The sequence below is a fragment of the Tachypleus tridentatus genome, chromosome 10 (assembly GCF_004210375.1).
Source record: "Tachypleus tridentatus isolate NWPU-2018 chromosome 10, ASM421037v1, whole genome shotgun sequence".
In the NCBI taxonomy this organism is placed as follows: Eukaryota; Metazoa; Arthropoda; class Merostomata; order Xiphosura; family Limulidae; genus Tachypleus; species Tachypleus tridentatus.
The window spans coordinates 7,070,959-7,091,230 of record NC_134834.1 but is presented as its reverse complement, the minus strand read 5'-3'; the positions used below and the strand labels follow the sequence as shown (position 1 = coordinate 7,091,230).

The 20,272-nt window shown below is 33.0% G+C and overlaps 1 protein-coding gene across 1 annotated transcript in view; it reads left to right on the top strand.

The window, feature by feature from the left end:
- The window catches only part of LOC143228700 (dynamin-like), a 46,278-nt gene extending 27,078 nt beyond the window's left edge, over window positions 1-19,200 (top strand). The window contains exons 8-15 of the mRNA XM_076459976.1: window positions 3,174-3,225; window positions 5,020-5,133; window positions 8,079-8,188; window positions 8,913-9,195; window positions 11,205-11,261; window positions 11,748-11,929; window positions 12,043-12,222; window positions 16,584-19,200. Coding sequence (XP_076316091.1) covers window positions 3,174-3,225; window positions 5,020-5,133; window positions 8,079-8,188; window positions 8,913-9,195; window positions 11,205-11,261; window positions 11,748-11,929; window positions 12,043-12,222; window positions 16,584-16,650 — 1,045 coding nt within the window. The 3' untranslated portion in view covers window positions 16,651-19,200. The remainder of the gene's footprint in view (window positions 1-3,173; window positions 3,226-5,019; window positions 5,134-8,078; window positions 8,189-8,912; window positions 9,196-11,204; window positions 11,262-11,747; window positions 11,930-12,042; window positions 12,223-16,583) is intronic.
- The last annotated feature ends 1,072 nt before the right edge of the window (window positions 19,201-20,272 follow it).

Genomic DNA, 20,272 nt, shown 5'->3' with positions numbered 1-20,272 from the left:
ACACAAATCTTAAATATTTTACATATAATGTGTGTGTAGATAGATGTCAGACACAAATCTTAAATATTTTACATATAATGTGTGTGTAGATAGATGTCAGACACAAATCTTAAATATTTTACATATAATGTGTGTGTAGATAGATGTCAGACACAAATCTTAAATATTTTACATATAATGTGTGTGTAGATAGATGTCAGACACAAATCTTAAATATTTTACATATAATGTGTGTGTAGATAGATGTCAGACACAAATCTTAAATATTTTACATATAATGTGTGTGTAGATAGATGTCAGACACAAATCTTAAATATTTTAAATATAATGTGTGTGTAGATAGATGTCAGACACAAATCTTAAATATTTTAAATATAATGTGTGTGTAGATAGATGTCAGACACAAATCTTAAATATTTTACATATAATGTGTGTGCAGATAGATGTCAGACACAAATCTTAAATATTTTAAATATAATATGTGTGTGTGTAGATAGATGTCAGACACAAATCTTAAATATTTTAAATATAATGTGTGTGTGTGTAGATAGATGTCAGACACAAATCTTAAATATTTTAAATATAATGTGTGTGTGTAGATAGATGTCAGACACAAATTTTAAATATTTTAAATATAATGTGTGTGTGTGTGTAGATAGATGTCAGACACAAATTTTAAATATTTTAAATATAATGTGTGTGTGTGTGTAGATAGATGTCAGACACAAATTTTAAATATTTTAAATATAATGTGTGTGTAGATAGATGTGAGACACAAATCTTAAATATTTTAAATATAATGTGTGTGTGTGTAGATAGATGTCAGACACAAATCTTAAATATTTTAAATATAATGTGTGTGTAGATAGATGTCAGACACAAATCTTAAATATTTTAAATATAATGTGTGTGTAGATAGATGTCAGACACAAATCTTAAATATTTTAAATATAATGTGTGTGTAGATAGATGTCAGACACAAATCTTAAATATTTTAAATATAATGTGTGTGTAGATAGATGTCAGACACAAATCTTAAATATTTTAAATATAATGTGTGTGTAGATAGATGTCAGACACAAATCTTAAATATTTTAAATATAATGTGTGTGTAGATAGATGTCAGACACAAATCTTAAATATTTTAAATATAATGTGTGTGTAGATAGATGTCAGACACAAACCTTAAATATTTTAATTATAATGTGTGTGTAGATAGATGTCAGACACAAATCTTAAATATTTTAAATATAATGTGTGTGTAGATAGATGTTAGACACAAACCTTAAATATTTTAATTATAATGTGTGTGTAGATAGATGTCAGACACAAATCTTAAATATTTTAAATATAATGTGTGTGTAGATAGATGTTAGACACAAATCTTAAATATTTTAAATATAATGTGTGTGTAGATAGATGTTAGACACAAATCTTAAATATTTTAAATATAATGTGTGTGTAGATAGATGTTAGACACAAATCTTAAATATTTTAAATATAATGTGTGTGTAGATAGATGTCAGACACAAATCTTAAATATTTTACATATGTGTGTGTAGATAGATGTCAGACACAAATCTTAAATATTTTACATATAATGTGTGTGTAGATAGATGTCAGACACAAATCTTAAATATTTTAAATATAATGTGTGTGTAGATAGATGTCAGACACAAATCTTAAATATTTTAAATATAATGTGTGTGCAGATAGATGTCAGACACAAATCTTAAATATTTTAAATATAATGTGTGTGCAGATAGATGTCAGACACAAATCTTAAATATTTTAAATATAATGTGTGTGCAGATAGATGTCAGACACAAATCTTAAATATTTTAAATATAATGTGTGTGTGTAGATAGATGTCAGACACAAATCTTAAATATTTTAAATATAATGTGTGTGTAGATAGATGTGAGACACAAATCTTAAATATTTTAAATATAATGTGTGTGTGTGTAGATAGATGTGAGACACAAATCTTAAATATTTTAAATATAATGTGTGTGTAGATAGATGTTAGACACAAATCTTAAATATTTTAAATATAATGTGTGTGTAGATAGATGTGAGACACAAATCTTAAATATTTTAAATATAATGTGTGTGTAGATAGATGTCAGACACAAATCTTAAATATTTTAAATATAATGTGTGTGTAGATAGATGTCAGACACAAATCTTAAATATTTTAAATATAATGTGTGCGTAGATAGATGTCAGACACAAATCTTAAATATTTTAAATATAATGTGTGCGTAGATAGATGTCAGACACAAACCTTAAATATTTTAATTATAATGTGTGCGTAGATAGATGTCAGACACAAATCTTAAATATTTTAAATATAATGTGTGCGTAGATAGATGTCAGACACAAATCTTAAATATTTTAAATATAATGTGTGCGTAGATAGATGTCAGACACAAACCTTAAATATTTTAATTATAATGTGTGCGTAGATAGATGTCAGACACAAACCTTAAATATTTTAATTATAATGTGTGCGTAGATAGATGTCAGACACAAATCTTAAATATTTTAAATATAATGTGTGTGTAGATAGATGTTAGACAGAAATCTTAAATATTTTTCCACTTTGTAACAAGAAATGTAAAAATTATCTACTTTATGAAAGTGTAACAAAGTATTGTAATAAATAAAAATGGAATTTTAGTTAACCTTTACAATTAACAAATGTAGTTTAGTATGATATTCATAATTACAAAAGGTGGTTCCAGATTTTTTGAGTTGTCAAACTTGGTAAGTAGAGAAACTGTGATGAGAAACTTGTAATAAATGTCATGTTTTTATCATACATACGGAATGTAAGTTTCTCTAAAGATTGTATCATAATGCACAATCTTGGATAACTGTAGGTTAGTTACAGTGTACTGTTTTATTTACAATAAACATCTTACTGTTTATTATTTACCAAATTTTTAACATTGATTTGGTGGACAATTATGAATTTTTACCCTGATACTTGTGCTGAATGAAACATTGTTTTTGTTTCTGTATTATTTTTAACAATATGAATTAAATTCTAATCTTCTTTTGTTGGGTCTTAACTTCAGATTGGTTGTAGTTTTCATGACAGTGTTTTATTGTGTAGATTTTGACATTACTTATTATTCTTTATATATGACATGAATTCCTTCCCTTAGCGCTCAACAAAAGGCAGAAAATACAGCTGGTAAACGAACCATTGGAAATCAGGTATGTGGGTTATGGATGGTCCTTGTGAAGTTAGGAGATAACTTGAGTAGGGTTAGCAAAAGCTTTATGAACTATGTTTTGATAAGAAGTTTTGTCATTGGTTAATGAAGTTTTTAGGTATCATAATAATAATTTATTTATTTAAGCTATCTTCAAATTATATTTTCTATAAAAAGTCAGCTCTTCATCATAAAATATGAATACCAAACTTGTATATTTCATATCTTGCTGTGTTAAAATCAGGTATATTACATACTATCCTTATATTTCTTACCTTTATCTTTCCAGGATTAGAAATTCCATAGTGATTAGTGTACCAGACTGTTAATTAGAAATTACATGGCTCTCATCCTATTGTTACATGTTCTTGTTCTTCACTCGGGGTTCACGGGTTTGTAACAAGAGTGAGCAAGCTAGCACATTCAGCCCTTGTACCTTCATGCATGTATTTGAAATCAACAAACCACAATAAAGATGTTTGTTAATCAGAAAGATGGGACAGCTGACATCCTTATAACCTTTAATATTCCCTGACCTGGATGGTTGTGAATCAGATAGGTGGGACAGCTGACATCCTTGTAACCTTTAATATTCCCTGACCTGGATGTTTGTAAATCAGATAGGTGGTACAGCTGACATTCTTGTAACCTTTAATATTCCCTGATCTGGATGTTTGTGAATCAGATAGGTGGTACAGCTGAGATCTGTGTAACCTTTAATATTCCCTGACCTGGATGTTTGTGAATCAGATAGGTGGTACAGCTGACATCTGTGTAACCTTTAATAATCCCTGACCTGGATGTTTGTGAATCAGATAGGTGGTACAGCTGACATCCTTGTAACTTTTAATATTCCCTGACCTGGATGTTTGTGAATCAGATAGGTGGTACAGCTGACATCTGTGTAACCTTTAATATTACCTGACCTGGATGTTTGTGAATCAGATAGGTGGGACCTCTAGTATTCCCTGATCTGGATGTTTGTGAATCAGATAGGTGGGACCTCTAGTATTCCCTGATCTGGATGTTTGTGAATCAGATAGGTGGGACCTCTAGTATTCCCTGATCTGGATGTTTTACATCATAGACAATGAAAACTAGTTTATGCTGGTAAAACAACTTGCATTCTTCTTTAATCACCGGCTCAGTTTGATAAGCTTGATTTTAATGAATTTGAAAGTTTTTATTTCTTTTATGAACAAAATAAAGGTATAGTTTTATAAACAGTAAATTTTATTTTAAAAGTTAATCTACATGCTGAAAGCTAGGAAGCATTACAAAGCAGTATACTTAAACTTTATAATAAAATAGAAACAAGTAAACTACACGTGATTTCTTACCTCAAGTTAACTTCTTGTGTCCATTTCCAACTCTAAATCATTTCTTTTGACTTTTGCCAGACCAACAATCTGGAGAATGGTAAAAGTCAAGTTGTTGACTTAACTTTTGAAGTCAGCTGTTTTGTTAGCTATAGAATAAGGTATATTGTTGGTAGTGATTTCTTGATATATTGTAATTTTATATATATTAAAAATAATAAGGTTAGTGACTAATTATTAATGTTTGAAGAAAGTTAAATTTTTACTGAGTGATATAAAGAAGTTACTTGCTTACTGCTGTTTCTATTAATGTGTCTTCTGTATTATAGGTGTTATTTTATGTTAAGGTAATATTTCTTATACACAAGAATACTTAAAACTAAGTTTAAGTTTTACTGAGTGTTTTCTTCATGAATACAAGTAACAGTTTCATTTTATGGAAGTGGTAAATGTAACTTATTTATTTCAACTTGCAGGTGATTCGGAGAGGTTGGATGTGTATTCATAATTTGGGTATCATGAAAGGTGGTTCTCGGGACTACTGGTTTGTTTTAACATCAGAATCCCTTTCTTGGTACAAAGATGAAGAAGTGAGTATTTGGATGTTTGTTTTAACATCTGGATTTCTTTCACAGTATAAAAATGAAGTGAGTATTTGGATGTTTGTTTTAACGTTTGAATCCCTTTCACGGTATAAAGATGAAGTGAGTATTTGGATGTTTGTTTTAACGTCTGAATTCCTTTCACGGTATAAAGATGAAGTGAGTATTTGGAGGTTTGTTTTAACGTGTGAATCCCTTTCACGGTATAAAGATGAAGTGAGTATGTGGATGTTTGTTTTAACGACTGAATCCCTTTCACGGTATAAAGATGAAGTGAGTATTTGGATGTTTGTTTTAACGTGTGAATCCCTTTCACGGTATAAAGATGAAGTAAGTATGTGGATGTTTGTTTTAACGTCTGAATCCCTTTCACGGTATAAAGATGAAGTAAGTATGTGGATGTTTGTTTTAACGTGTGAATCCCTTTCACGGTATAAAGATGAAGTAAGTATGTGGATGTTTGTTTTAATGTGTGAATCCCTTTCACGGTATAAAGATGAAGTAAGTATGTGGATGTTTGTTTTAATGTGTGAATCCCTTTCACGGTATAAAGATGAAGTGAGTATGTGGATGTTTGTTTTAACGTCTGAATCCCTTTCACGGTATAAAGATGAAGTAAGCATTTGGATGTTTGTTTTAATGTCTGAATCCCTTTCACGGTATAAAGATGAAGTAAGCATTTGGATGTTTGTTTTAACGTGTGAATCCCTTTCACGGTATAAAGATGAAGTGAGTATTTGGATGTTTGTTTTAACGTGTGAATCCCTTTCACCGTATAAAGATGAAGTGAGTATTTGGATGTTTGTTTTAACGTGTGAATCCCTTTCACGGTATAAAGATGAAGTAAGTATTTGAATGTTTGTTTTAACGTGTGAATCCCTTTCACGGTATAAAGATGAAGTAAGCATTTGGATGTTTGTTTTAACGTCTGAATCCCTTTCACGGTATAAAGATGAAGTAAGCATTTGGATGTTTGTTTTAACGTCTGAATCCCTTTCACGGTATAAAGATGAAGTAAGCATTTGGATGTTTGTTTTAACGTGTGAATCCCTTTCACGGTATAAAGATGAAGTAAGTATGTGGATGTTTGTTTTAATGTGTGAATCCCTTTCACGGTATAAAGATGAAGTGAGTATGTGGATGTTTGTTTTAACGTGTAAATCCCTTTCACGGTATAAAGATGAAGTAAGCATTTGGATGTTTGTTTTAACGTCTGAATCCCTTTCACGGTATAAAGATGAAGTAAGCATTTGGATGTTTGTTTTAACGTCTGAATCCCTTTCACGGTATAAAGATGAAGTAAGCATTTGGATGTTTGTTTTAACGTCTGAATCCCTTTCACGGTATAAAGATGAAGTAAGCATTTGGATGTTTGTTTTAACGTCTGAATCCCTTTCACGGTATAAAGATGAAGTAAGCATTTGGATGTTTGTTTTAACGTGTGAATCCCTTTCACGGTATAAAGATGAAGTAAGCATTTGGATGTTTGTTTTAACGTCTGAATCCCTTTCACGGTATAAAGATGAAGTAAGCATTTGGATGTTTGTTTTAACGTCTGAATCCCTTTCACGGTATAAAGATGAAGTAAGCATTTGGATGTTTGTTTTAACGTCTGAATCCCTTTCACGGTATAAAGATGAAGTGAGTATTTGGATGTTTGTTTTAACGTCTGAATCCCTTTCACGGTATAAAGATGAAGTGAGTATTTGGATGTTTGTTTTAACGTCTGAATCCCTTTCACGGTATAAAGATGAAGTAAGTATTTGGATGTTTGTTTTAACGTCTGAATCCCTTTCACGGTATAAAGATGAAGTGAGTATTTGGATGTTTGTTTTAACGTCTGAATCCCTTTCACGGTATAAAGATGAAGTGAGTATTTGGATGTTTGTTTTAACGTGTGAATCCCTTTCACGGTATAAAGATGAAGTGAGTATTTGAATGTTTGTTTTAACGTGTGAATCCCTTTCACGGTATAAAGATGAAGTAAGTATTTGAATGTTTGTTTTAACGTGTGAATCCCTTTCACGGTATAAAGATGAAGTAAGTATTTGAATGTTTGTTTTAACGTGTGAATCCCTTTCACGGTATAAAGATGAAGTGAGTATTTGGATGTTTGTTTTAACGTGTGAATCCCTTTCACGGTATAAAGATGAAGTGAGTATTTGGATGTTTGTTTTAACGTCTGAATCCCTTTGACGGTATAAAGATGAAGTGAGTATTTGGATGTTTGTTTTAACGTGTGAATCCCTTTCACGGTATAAAGATGAAGAAAGTTTTCAGTTGTATGGTAAGAGTATTGAACTTAAAAATTATAGTTTGAGATATCAAAATATTTTTATTATACTCCACTGGTTAGTTTTACATTTAAATTTTCTGGAATATAATATCACATTGTTGCTATTTGACCCAATCAACAAATGTTAACATATTAAAGTAATAAGGTTAAGAATTGTTTAGATCCACTGGACAATTACAAGGTTAAAGTGTCGCAGTGAAACTGTGACTTAGAATTTATGACCATTGACCTATCAACTGAAAAGAAAGATTTGAGAGCTTTAGTGTTTCTTCAGGTGTCAACTGAGAACTAAAGATAGGAACCAAATCTTCTCGTGTTTTTGTTACATCAATATTGATTCATTTCTTTATGATCATTCAAGTATCATGAGGAACTTAAATTTTCATTTGAAATGAAATTAGAACAAGTGGTGGTGGTGTTTAGAGGAAGAAGCTAGAAAGTGTGTAACTTAGAGATGTGTATTTCTATTAAGAAAATATAGAAACCTCTTCCTGACATTCGACCCTTCATTGCTGACAGGTTTAATTTCGTGTTTAAATTTAAGTATTGAAGTTATAAAAGTTTGAGAATATAATGACCTTTTGACCTTGTTTATAGTATTTGAACTGGAGTTTTTGAACATGTTTCTGTGTAACAGGAGAGGGATAAAAAATATATGCTCCAGTTGGATGGCTTAAAAATCAAAGACATTGATCCAGGTTTTATGTGCCGTCGTCATACCTATGCTCTCTTTAATCCGGATCAGAGGTAATGAATTTGTTGTATATTTTGTTGCTTTGGAACTTTTCTGATCCAGACAAAATGTAGTATTACAGGTAAACATCGATATAAAACGCATCGATAAAGCACGATAATCAGTTGGGTGCAATGGGGTCTTAGGCCCCAAATTTTTTGGGGTTTCTACTTTTAGAATATCAGCCCCCATCAAAGTAATGAATTCGATAAATTTCTTTAGAATTCTGCTTTTTACATTTAATTTCAGTCTTAAAATTGAGTTTAATAAATAAAAAAAAATGCTATATCATTGGTGTAAGTGGTTTTGTTTGTTTTTCTTTATTTCACTACAAACGCGTAAATTTTGCATTATCGCCACCCGAGGGTCAAAAAATATATAATCAAATCGGTATAAGGCGCAATCAGATACAACGCGGTCGAATTTTTTGGACCCCAACTAGCGCCTTATATCGATGTTTGACTGTATTTATAATGGACCTACTTCATTCCTCTTAAAGTTTTCATCTGATACAATTAGATGGTGTTACTACTTTAAATCCTACTCACTTTATTTATTCACGTTGTGATGACATATCATAAAATATTAGCTAGCTTTTAATGCTTTTGCTAAGTACTTGACTATATGTTGTGACCACAATGAATAGTTTGTTGCTCTACACATTTGTATACATAGGTTTGTCCAAAACCTTGTTTATGAAAGTATCGAGAAACTTAGAATTTTATTTTGTCAGAGTAGAAATGTGTACAAAGACTACAAGCAGCTTGAGCTGTCTTGTGAGGGTCAAGAAGAAGTGGATAGCTGGAAAGCGTCTTTCCTTAGAGCAGGCGTATATCCTGATCGGTCATCGGGAACAACGAACGGTGATGCGGAATCTGAGAGCACAGGCCAATCGATGGACCCCCAGTTGGAACGACAGGTTGAAACAATCAGAAACTTAGTGGACTCTTATATGAAAATAGTAACGAAGACATTCCGAGATCTGGTTCCAAAGATCATCATGCACTTAACAATAAACAATGTTAGTGTTCATAGTTTTTATTTTATAAAATAACCACCTGAGATCTGGTGATGAAGATCATAATACAGTTAACAATGTTAGTGTTCATAGTTTTTATTTTATAAAATAACCATCTGAGATCTGATTAAAAAGATCATAATACAGTTAACAATATTGGTGTTCATAGTTTTTATTTTATAAAATAACCACCTGAGATCTGGTGACAAAGATCATAATACAGTTAACAATGTTAGTGTTCATAGTTTTTATTTTATAAAATAACCACATGAGATCTGATTAAAAAGATCATAATACAGTTAACAATATTGGTGTTCATAGTTTTTATTTTATAAAATAACCACCAGAGATCTGGTGACAAAGATCATAATACAGTTAACAATGTTAGTGTTCATAGTTTTTATTTTATAAAATAACCACCTGAGATCTGGTGACAAAGATCATAATACAGTTAACAATATTGGTGTTCATAGTTTTTATTTTATAAAATAACCACCTGAGATCTGGTGATGAAGATCATAATACAGTTAATAATATTAGTGTTCATAGTTTTTATTTTATAAAATAACCACATGAGATCTGGTGATGAAGATCGTAATACAGCTAACAATATTAGTGTTCATAGTTTTTATTTTATAAAATAACCACATGAGATCTGATTACAAAGATCATAATACAGTTAACAATATTAGTGTTCATAGTTTTTATTTTATAAAATAACCACATGAGATCTGATTACAAAGATCATAATACAGTTAACAATATTAGTGTTCATAGTTTTTATTTTATAAAATAACCACCTGAGATCTGGTGACAAAGATCATAATACAGTTAACAATATTGGTGTTCATAGTTTTTATTTTATAAAATAACCACCTGAGATCTGGTGATGAAGATCATAATACAGTTAACAATATTAGTGTTCATAGTTTTTATTTTATAAAATAACCACATGAGATCTGGTGATGAAGATCGTAATGCAGCTAACAATATTAGTGTTTATAGTTTTTATTTTATAAAATAACCACATGAGATCTGGTGATGAAGATCGTAATGCAGCTAACAATATTAGTGTTTATAGTTTTTATTTTATAAAATAACCACATGAGATCTGGTGATGAAGATCGTAATACAGCTAACAATATTGGTGTTCATAGTTTTTATTGTATAAAATAACCACCCGAGATCTGGTGATGAAGACCATAATACAGTTAACAATATTGGTGTTCATAGTTTTTATTGTATAAAATAACCACCCGAGATCTGGTGATGAAGACCATAATACAGTTAACAATATTGGTGTTCATAGTTTTTATTGTATAAAATAACCACCCGAGATCTGGTGATGAAGATCATAATACAGTTAACAATATTGGTGTTCATAGTTTTTATTGTATAAAATAACCACCTGAGATCTGATTACAAAGATCATAATACAGTTAACAATATTGGTGTTCATAGTTTTTATTTTATAAAATAACCACCTGAGATCTGATTACAAAGATCATAATACAGTTAACAATATTGGTGTTCATAGTTTTTATTTTATAAAATAACCACCTGAGATCTGGTGACAAAGATCATAATACAGTTAACAATATTGGTGTTCATAGTTTTTATTTTATAAAATAACCACATGAGATCTGATTACTAAGATCATAATACAGTTAACAATATTGGTGTTTATAGTTTTTATTTTATAAAATAACCACATGAGATCTGATGACAAAGATCATAATACAGTTAACAATATTGGTGTTCATAGATTTTATTTTATAAAATATTTTAACAGATCTTTGGTTTATTTGTTCCAAATTGTTACTAAGGTCATAATGATGTCATTACTCGTATTTTATGCCACTTAAAACAAAATAGTGACCCAATAACGGAAATGTATCAAAGCATTTTGATTATAATTATATGCTATATGCAGTATTTGCTCAGATTTGTTGGTCGTCAGTTGGACACGGTAAATACACGAACATTGAAATTCTGATTTTATTCATTCACAGACAAAAGATTTCATATATGGAGATCTCCTGCCAAGTTTGTATGCTTCAAGTGACCAGGTGAGAACTTCTCCTCATCGTGTAAGATTTCTTCTGGATCTTCATCTCTGTTTTCCCACAGTGTGAAAGATAATTCAGTCTGTAAAAGTCTATTAGATAAAGTATAGATACAAATGGTTCCTTGTCGGATATTAGTAAATTAAGTCTGCTTTACTTACACTGGCAGGTGGGTCAAATGCTCCTTCCAAATTAAACTTTCTATCCACTGTCTGTAATTGCTAGAGCAGAGATCACCAATCGGGATATTTAAAAATGCACTGCGAGCAAATATGTTCCAGTGTGCTTGGGTTAACCATCATGAGATTAAAGTTGAAGCATTGTTACCTGTATGATGTTTTTAATACTTGTATAAGCCATCTCTGCTCTAGGTTTATTTCAAGTGGTTTTATCTACAACATTGTTTAAAGCAAATTAGATAATTTTTCCCACACACTGGAAGAAGGCTGCTTATAATCCTTGTGTTTACTGTGTCAAAAATAATTACAGACGACATTGATGGAGGAATCCCAAGAAGAAGCTATCAAACGGGAGGAGGTGCTCCGAATGTATCATGCTTGTAAAGATGCTCTGAAGATAATTGGAGATGTTTCTATGACAACAACTTATCAACCTGTCCCACCTCCAGTGAAAGATGACTGGCTAAAAGCCACTACACCAGACTCGCCTCGGTGAGTGTGAACCTGTACAAATAGTTTATTAAAAGACCACCAGGACTTTGGCCTTTCTTAGCCTAACACGTACTGTTCACTTGTATTTTACATATGTTTATTGTTCTCTACAGACCATCTTCACCTGGGCCAAGACGAAATCCCTCCATCAGAATTCCTCCCCTACCACCTGTGGCTTCCCGCCCCATACCTATAGTACCATCTCGCCCTGAAGCTATGACCAACAGAGCCCCACCAGCAGCTCCTCCAAGACCAGTGTCCTCAGGAAACCTAACTCCACCATTGGTTCCTTCGTAAGTGTTCGGGTTTATTTGATTTTAATATTGGGTCAGTAAAGTTTAAAACTTCTAAACATAACAAATTCTCAAGACACAGTTACTTCTTTATAATAACACAGATGTTCCATTGTTTTCCTTCTCTACTAATGCCCAAGTCAGTTTTAATTGTCCAAAGATTATGGAAGCTCTGTTGGGTTGAAACACAGTAATCTGCTTCTTTCATCCTTGGCCTACTGGTAATTTGTTTGTGGTTGTTACTAAAGATATTTTTTTTTATTTAGACAGTTGGATATACAGAGGTAAGAAGTTGTAGGCATTCCATCAGTAAATGATAAAATATAAAGTTAAGTACTCGAGGGTGGAAGGAATACTGTCGGATTAGTTTTATGTTTATTAACCTGGAAATGTAGTTTAAACAAAACTCTAAAAAGTGGATGGGTCTTCATTATCTTCTGGTTATGTGCTGTTTATAGAAGTTTTAAAAAATCAAATTAAATGTTGTGATCACTAAAATCCATTTAAACTGTTGTGGTTAAGAACTGTGTCCAAACATGGAAGTACAAGGCCACGGACAAATGCTTTGATTGATGTTTTGAGCAGATCGGCGACATAGGCTTTTTCTACCACAATACATTTTTCTGTGTCTTCCACTACTCTTATTGAATGTTAAGTTTCTTGTATGTTTTAACATATAAAAGCAAGGTCTTAGTGCGAGTGTTTGTTCTCTAACTTTTTCCACGATAGTATTAAACTAACAACCCTCAAACAGCTTAGCATCTTTTGATAACTCTAGTGTTTATAACCATGTCTGTGTTTATGTATTTCCCGTCTTTGTTGTTACCTGCTTTAGGCGAGGGTCTGCAGGAGGCCTTCCTTCCGTACCACCACGAAACACGCAGGCAGGGCCAGAGCCTGTTTTTGATGCCTTTGGCATGCCTCTACACAAATAACATTGTCAGACAGGGGCAGATTTACTGAGTAGGTTAAGAAGTTGTAGATTGGTGATTGAGTTAATGACTTGTGTCAACTTGCATCACTATATTTAGGACCTTATAATGTCTTGTTAATAAAGCATGTATGTTGTATAATAGCTACAAATGGTGTTCCATTTATTATATGTAGTTGTTTTCATTGTAGAAACAATCCTGTTGTTGTTAATGTTTAGGATTCAATGTTTAATACTTGTTTCCCTGTGAGAAACATAAATATGTTTTTATAAATCTTCTTCCAGATTATTAACCAGTTCTCTGTATTTTTGAATTAGTACTAGTTCAATGAAGCTTAAGTCAGACATCAACAATTGTAGATGTGCCATAAACTAATATGACATTTTGTTTCACAAAGTTGTTGTTTGTATTTCATTTCTGGTGAATTTATTTTATTATAACTGTTTGTGAAAATAGCTTAGTTTTTCATCTCTTGGCTTTCTACATCTCTCAACTTTGTGACGTGTTGAGACCTGACAGAGTTTACCATGTAATCTTATCTCTCCACTTTGATGTGTTGAGACCTGACAGAGTTTACCATGTTATCTTATCTCTTCAGTTTGTGACATGTTCAGACCTGACAGAGTTTACCATGTTATCTTATCTCTTCAGTTTGTGACGTGTTCAGACCTGACAGAGTTTACCATGTTATCTTATCTCTTCAGTTTGTGACGTGTTCAGACCTGACAGTTTACCATGTAATCTTATCTCTTCAGTTTGTGACGTGTTCAGACCTGACAGAGTTTACCATGTTATCTTATCTCTTCAGTTTGTGACGTGTTTAGACCTGACAGAGTTTATCATGTAATCTTATCTCTTCAGTTTGTGACGTGTTTAGACCTGACAGAGTTTATCATGTAATCTTATCTCTTCAGTTTGTGACATGTTCAGACCTGACAGAGTTTACCATGTTATCTTATCTCTTCAGTTTGTGACATGTTCAGACCTGACAGAGTTTACCATGTTATCTTATCTCTTCAGTTTGTGACGTGTTTAGACCTGACAGAGTTTATCATGTAATCTTATCTCTTCAGTTTGTGACATGTTGAGACCTGACAGAGTTTACTTTGTAATCTTATCAATTCAGTTTGTGACATGTTGAGACCTGACAGAGTTTACTTTGTAATCTTATCAATTCAGTTTGTGTCGTGTTCAGACCTGACAGAGTTTACTTTGTAATCTTATCAATTCAGTTTGTGTCGTGTTCAGACCTGACAGAGTTTACTTTGTAATCTTATCAATTCAGTTTGTGTCGTGTTCAGACCTGACAGAGTTTACTTTGTAATCTTATCAATTCAGTTTGTGTCGTGTTCAGACCTGACAGAGTTTACTCTGTAATCTTATCAATTCAGTTTGTGTCGTGTTCAGACCTGACAGAGTTTACTCTGTAATCTTATCAATTCAGTTTGTGTCGTGTTCAGACCTGACAGAGTTTACTCTGTAATCTTATCAATTCAGTTTGTGTCGTGTTCAGACCTGACAGAGTTTACTCTGTAATCTTATCAATTCAGTTTGTGTCGTGTTCAGACCTGACAGAGTTTACTCTGTAATCTTATCAATTCAGTTTGTGTCGTGTTCAGACCTGACAGAGTTTACTCTGTAATCTTATCAATTCAGTTTGTGTCGTGTTCAGACCTGACAGAGTTTACTCTGTAATCTTGTAACCCAACTTATAATAATGGTAATTCTTCTAGGTCAGTCTCAGAATGTATTGTTTTAACATATTTCAATGACTGAATGTGTGTTTTCTTTCAGAAAGTTAGCTTTCTTAACTTACATTCCTATTTTATTGTTGAGAAAAAATAACTTTTTTTATCCTGACTCAAAAAGAAGTTCTAAGGTCTTATTAATTATATTTATTATATTGTTGTAATGATATTAAATTCACGTATAAAGGTCACTATTTAGTTCTGCAGCACTTTTGTTCTGTAGCTTCTCTACTGTGAAAGTGGTTGTCATGTGTAATCTGTATTAACTGCTTATAAATTATTATAATATGACTAAATGTTTCTGTTGAATGAGGGTGGTGTCCAGTCAGAACGAATAGAAGTACTCTATGTGATAGAATGTCGAACTTTTCTTGGTAGGTTATTGTTGGTGATTGTTTATTGTTCACCCAGAATATTTACTGATCTTGTGAGATGCCACTGAATATATTGAACCATTAACTTCATCAGGATGTATTATTAAGCTGGATGTAATCAGGATATTAAAAACAAAACTTTTAGTTTTGAATTTTGTTGTATGTTATTCCCCAACAATTTTCAGTTTGTTTGTATAAATGATGATTTAGTAATTGGTGCACTGTTTGTGCACACTAGTAAGTTGTAAGCTTAGATCAAGTAGGTGTCCACAAGTGTAGTGGGACTTGCCTGTGCACACTAGTAAGCTGTAAGCTTAGATCAAGTAGGTGTCCACAAGTGTAGTGGGACTTGCCTGTGCACACTAGTGAGCTTAGATCATGTAGATGTCCACAAGTGTAGTGGGACTTGCCTGTGCACACTAGTAAGCTTAGATCATGTAGGTGTCCACAAGTGTAGTGGGACTTGCCTGTGCACACTTGTGAGCGTAGAACATGTAGATGTCCACAAGTGTAGTGAGACTTGCCTGTGCACACAAGTAAGTTGTAAGCTTATATCATGTAGGTGTCCACAAGTGTAGTGGGACTTGCCTGTGCATACAAGTAAGTTGTAAGCTTAGATCAAGTAGGTGTCCACAAGTGTAGTGGGACTTGCCCGTGCACACTAGTGAGCTTAGATCATGTAGGTGTCCACAAGTGTAGTGAGACTTGCCTGTGCACACAAGTAACTTGTAAGCTTATATCATGTAGGTGTCCACAAGTGTAGTGGGACTTGCCTGTGCATACAAGTAAGTTGTAAGCTTAGATCATGTAGGTGTCCACAAGTGTAGTGGGACTTGCCTGTGCATACAAGTAAGTTGTAAGCTTAGATCATGTAGGTGTCCACAAGTGTAGTGGGACTTGCCTGTGCATACAAGTAAGTTGTAAGCTTAGATCATGTAGGGGTCCACAAGTGTAGTGGGACTTGCCTGTGCACACAAGTAAGTTGTAAGCTTAGATCATGTAGGGGTCCACAAGTGTAGTGGGACTTGCCTGTGCACACAAGTAAGTTGTAAGCTTAGATCATGTAGATGTCCACAAGTGTAGTGGGACTTGCCTGTGCACACAAGTAAGTTGTAAGCTTAGATCATGTAGGTGTCCACAAGTGTAGTGGGACTTGCCTGTGCACACTAGTAAGTTGTAAGCTTAGATCAAGTAGGTGTCCAAGAGTAGTGTTACTTTCTTTCTGGCATGCCCAACTTTACTATGCTTGCATGTTTGTTTCAGTTATTAAAACTTGGTTATTAGTTACATTCTGTTATGTTTTGTAGGAGATCCAATTCTTCTGTTACTCCACGTATTCCCGACAGGCCTCAAATTCCAGCCAGGCCTTATTAGATCACTGCTGATAAATTAAAGTGAACTGACCAAGACTGTATTATCAGTGATCCAGCTATTTATGTTCCTAGGTTCAAACGTTATTGTTGGTTTTGTTTTTAAAAATCATTTTAATTTTTCCTGAGTGAAACATTGACAGCCATACTGGGAGTGACTGTGATTGTAATTGTACGTTTTTTTTTCCTGTGGAAAGAAAGTATTTTTTTCAATGTGTATATATAAGATTATGTATATTTATAACTTATGATGACTTATGAAAAGAGGGTAGAAACCATGGAATATATTGGCTGTTACCTTTAGTAAAATATCTTTATTGTGCTGATGTTGTTAAAGTTGTTAGCTTAACAGTTTCATTGATGCAAGTAAGGCAAAGTTTATTTCAAATAGGAGCTTTCTCAGTAACACTCTACATTTTATATGTTACTCTAGGGTGTAGTAGTTTGACATTTTAAAGAACTGTTCAACTGACTTTGGTAAAACATGTAGTCAATGACCGTGGACACACCAGTGGTTTCGTAAAAACATAACATTTCACAAACCAGATTCTGTCTCTGCATACAAATTGATACAATGTGTGTACTGTGAACAGGTGTGTCACATCCGTATATTGATTTGATACAATGTGTGTACTGTGAACAGGTGTGTCGCATCCGTATATTGATTTGATACAATGTGTGTACTGTGAACAGGTGTGTCGCATCCGTATATTGATTTGATACAATGTGTGTACTGTGAACAGCGTGTAGCATCCGTGATATTGATTTGATACAATGTGTGTACTGTGAACAGGCGTGTCGCATCCGTATATTGATTTGATACAATGTGTGTACTGTGAACAGGCGTGTCGCATCCGTATATTGATTTGATACAATGTGTGTACTGTGAACAGGCGTGTCGCATCCGTATATTGATTTGATACAATGTGTGTACTGTGAACAGGTGTGTCGCATCCGTATATTGATTTGATACAATGTGTGTACTGTGAACAGGTGTGTCGCATCCGTATATTGATTTGATACAATGTGTGTACTGTGAACAGGCGTGTCACATCCGTATATTGATTTGATACAATGTGTGTACTGTGAACAGGCGTGTCACATCCGTATATTGATTTGATACAATGTGTGTACTGTGAACAGGTGTGTCGCATCCGTATATTGATTTGAACACGACTAAAGGAACTCTTAACATTTCATTTGATATAGCCACTTCTCAGTCAAAGCTCAGTGTCGATCTGGACAATCATCCAATTACTACAGACATTGACTTTAGACTTAATTAGAACTGCGAAGAAGCCATTCAAACTGTAGAGTGAACAGTAGATATACACACTTGGTATCGTCTCGTTTCTTGCAGTCAAACTGTAGAGAGTGAACAGTAGATATACACATGAAATACGTGTTTTAATCATGGATATACAATATGCACTTTACAAAACTTGAACTCTGTCAAATGAAATGATTCGTAAAGATGAGTCGAGTTTCCAGTTATAAAGATTTGATCTGATAGCAACACTTTTACTGTAAATCTTTTAAATGTTTTGTTCTTAATGGTTGTCTAGCGTATTATTATAAGGTATTCAACACTGTCACAGTGTGAGTGTTAATTATGGTTGGGATGTGAATTGCTGCACATTACAGTGATAACACTGTGTAACACAACACTATGTAACACAAATTTTGTTCCTGGATAGTATGTGTTATTTGCTTATGTTTTAGAAGTACATAAAATGGCCATTATTCCCTTTAAACTTTGCTTTTGTGACCTGGATAATAAAATTTAGAAATTAACCTATTTTCTATGTAAAAACGGACAAATTTGCACATTTTCATTTACATAAGGTCTGAATAAAACAACATATGAATCAAGATTTACATGTATTTATACTAAAGTTATACAAACATGTTTAGAAGTGAGTAGTTTTTTGAGATTTGTGACTGTAACGTAAATCACTTTCACATATCAGCCCCCAAATATAGTCTCCCATCATGTTTTGGTTATACGCTCCCAGGTCACAAAAGCAAAGTTTGAAGAGAAAAATTGGTCTTTTCTATTTACTTTAGGCATAAGCAACTGGGAACTAACACTTTCTGTCCAGGAACAGTAAAACTTTTGTTACTTAGTGTTACTTGTTTTGTAAAATTTAATCTACATGTACATGAAAGTTTGGTTTAGGTTGTACATAAAATGTAAATGAAATATTTTTAGCACTCAGAAAGCATGAACTGGATTAGTACTCCAGTGTGTGTTTATTCAGCATGAACTGGATTAGTACTCCAGTGTGTGTTTATTCAGCATGAACTGGATTAGTACTCCAGTGTGTGTTTATTCAGCATGAACTGGATTAGTACTCCAGTGTGTGTTTATTTTTTACATAATTCAGTGTAGGAATTGTAGATACTGTTGGGTATCTTTAGAAAAGTGTTTATTGTGTAACATCAAATGTTTGTGTAATAAACTATCCTCAGTCATAGTTCTGCTGTGGACATCAAGAGGTTTAAATGTATTTAATCATAACTGAATCTTATTAATAAATTATGGTTATCAAAATTATGTTGTTTTTTTATACAAGAACAATGTTCAAGATTATAACTGTTTAAAAATAGATTTAGTATACAAACAGGATATATTTGACCACTTGCATTAATTACCCACATGTCTTTTATCTGCTATGACAGTAAGTCACCAACCTGGACTATTAAAGTAATGTGATAAATTAGGTGCACACACTCTTGCACAAAACAAGAAAAAATAAATAAAAGAAAAGTTTCTGTTGGAGACACCAGCACCGTGAAGTATTGAACCAGAGTTATCGGTTATTTCTGTTTGGAGAAGATAACATCAGATTTAGGAGTTTTTTCTGTTGAAGGAACTAGATCTAATGATTTTTGAACCACAATTGGCATCAGTTTCTGTTGGAGGAACTAGATCCAATGATTGTTGAACCACAATTGGCATCACTTTCTGTTGGAGGAACTAGATCCAATGATTGTTGAACCACAATTGGCATCAGTTTCTGTTGGAGGAACTAGATCCAATGATTGTTGAACCACAATTGGCATCACTTTCTGTTGGAGGAACTAGATCCAATGATTGTTGAACCACAATTGGCATCACTTTCTGTTGGAGGAACTAGATCCAATGATTGTTGAACCACAATTGGCATCACTTTCTGTTGGAGGAACTAGATCCAATGATTGTTGAACCACAATTGGCATCACTTTCTGTTGGAGGAACTAGATCCAATGATTGTTGAACCACAATTGGCATCACTTTCTGTTGGAGGAACTAGATCCAATGATTGTTGAACCACAATTGGCATCACTTTCTGTTGGAGGAACTAGATCCAATGATTGTTGAACCACAATTGGCATCACTTTCTGTTGGAGGAACTAGATCCAATGATTGTTGAACCACAATTGGCATCACTTTCTGTTGGAGGAACTAGATCCAATGATTGTTGAACCACAATTGGCATCACTTTCTGTTGGAGGAACTAGATCCAATGATTGTTGAACCACAATTGGCATCACTTTCTGTTGGAGGAACTAGATCCAATGATTGTTGAACCACAATTGGCATCAGTTTCTGTTGGAGGAACTAGATCCAATGATTGTTGAAC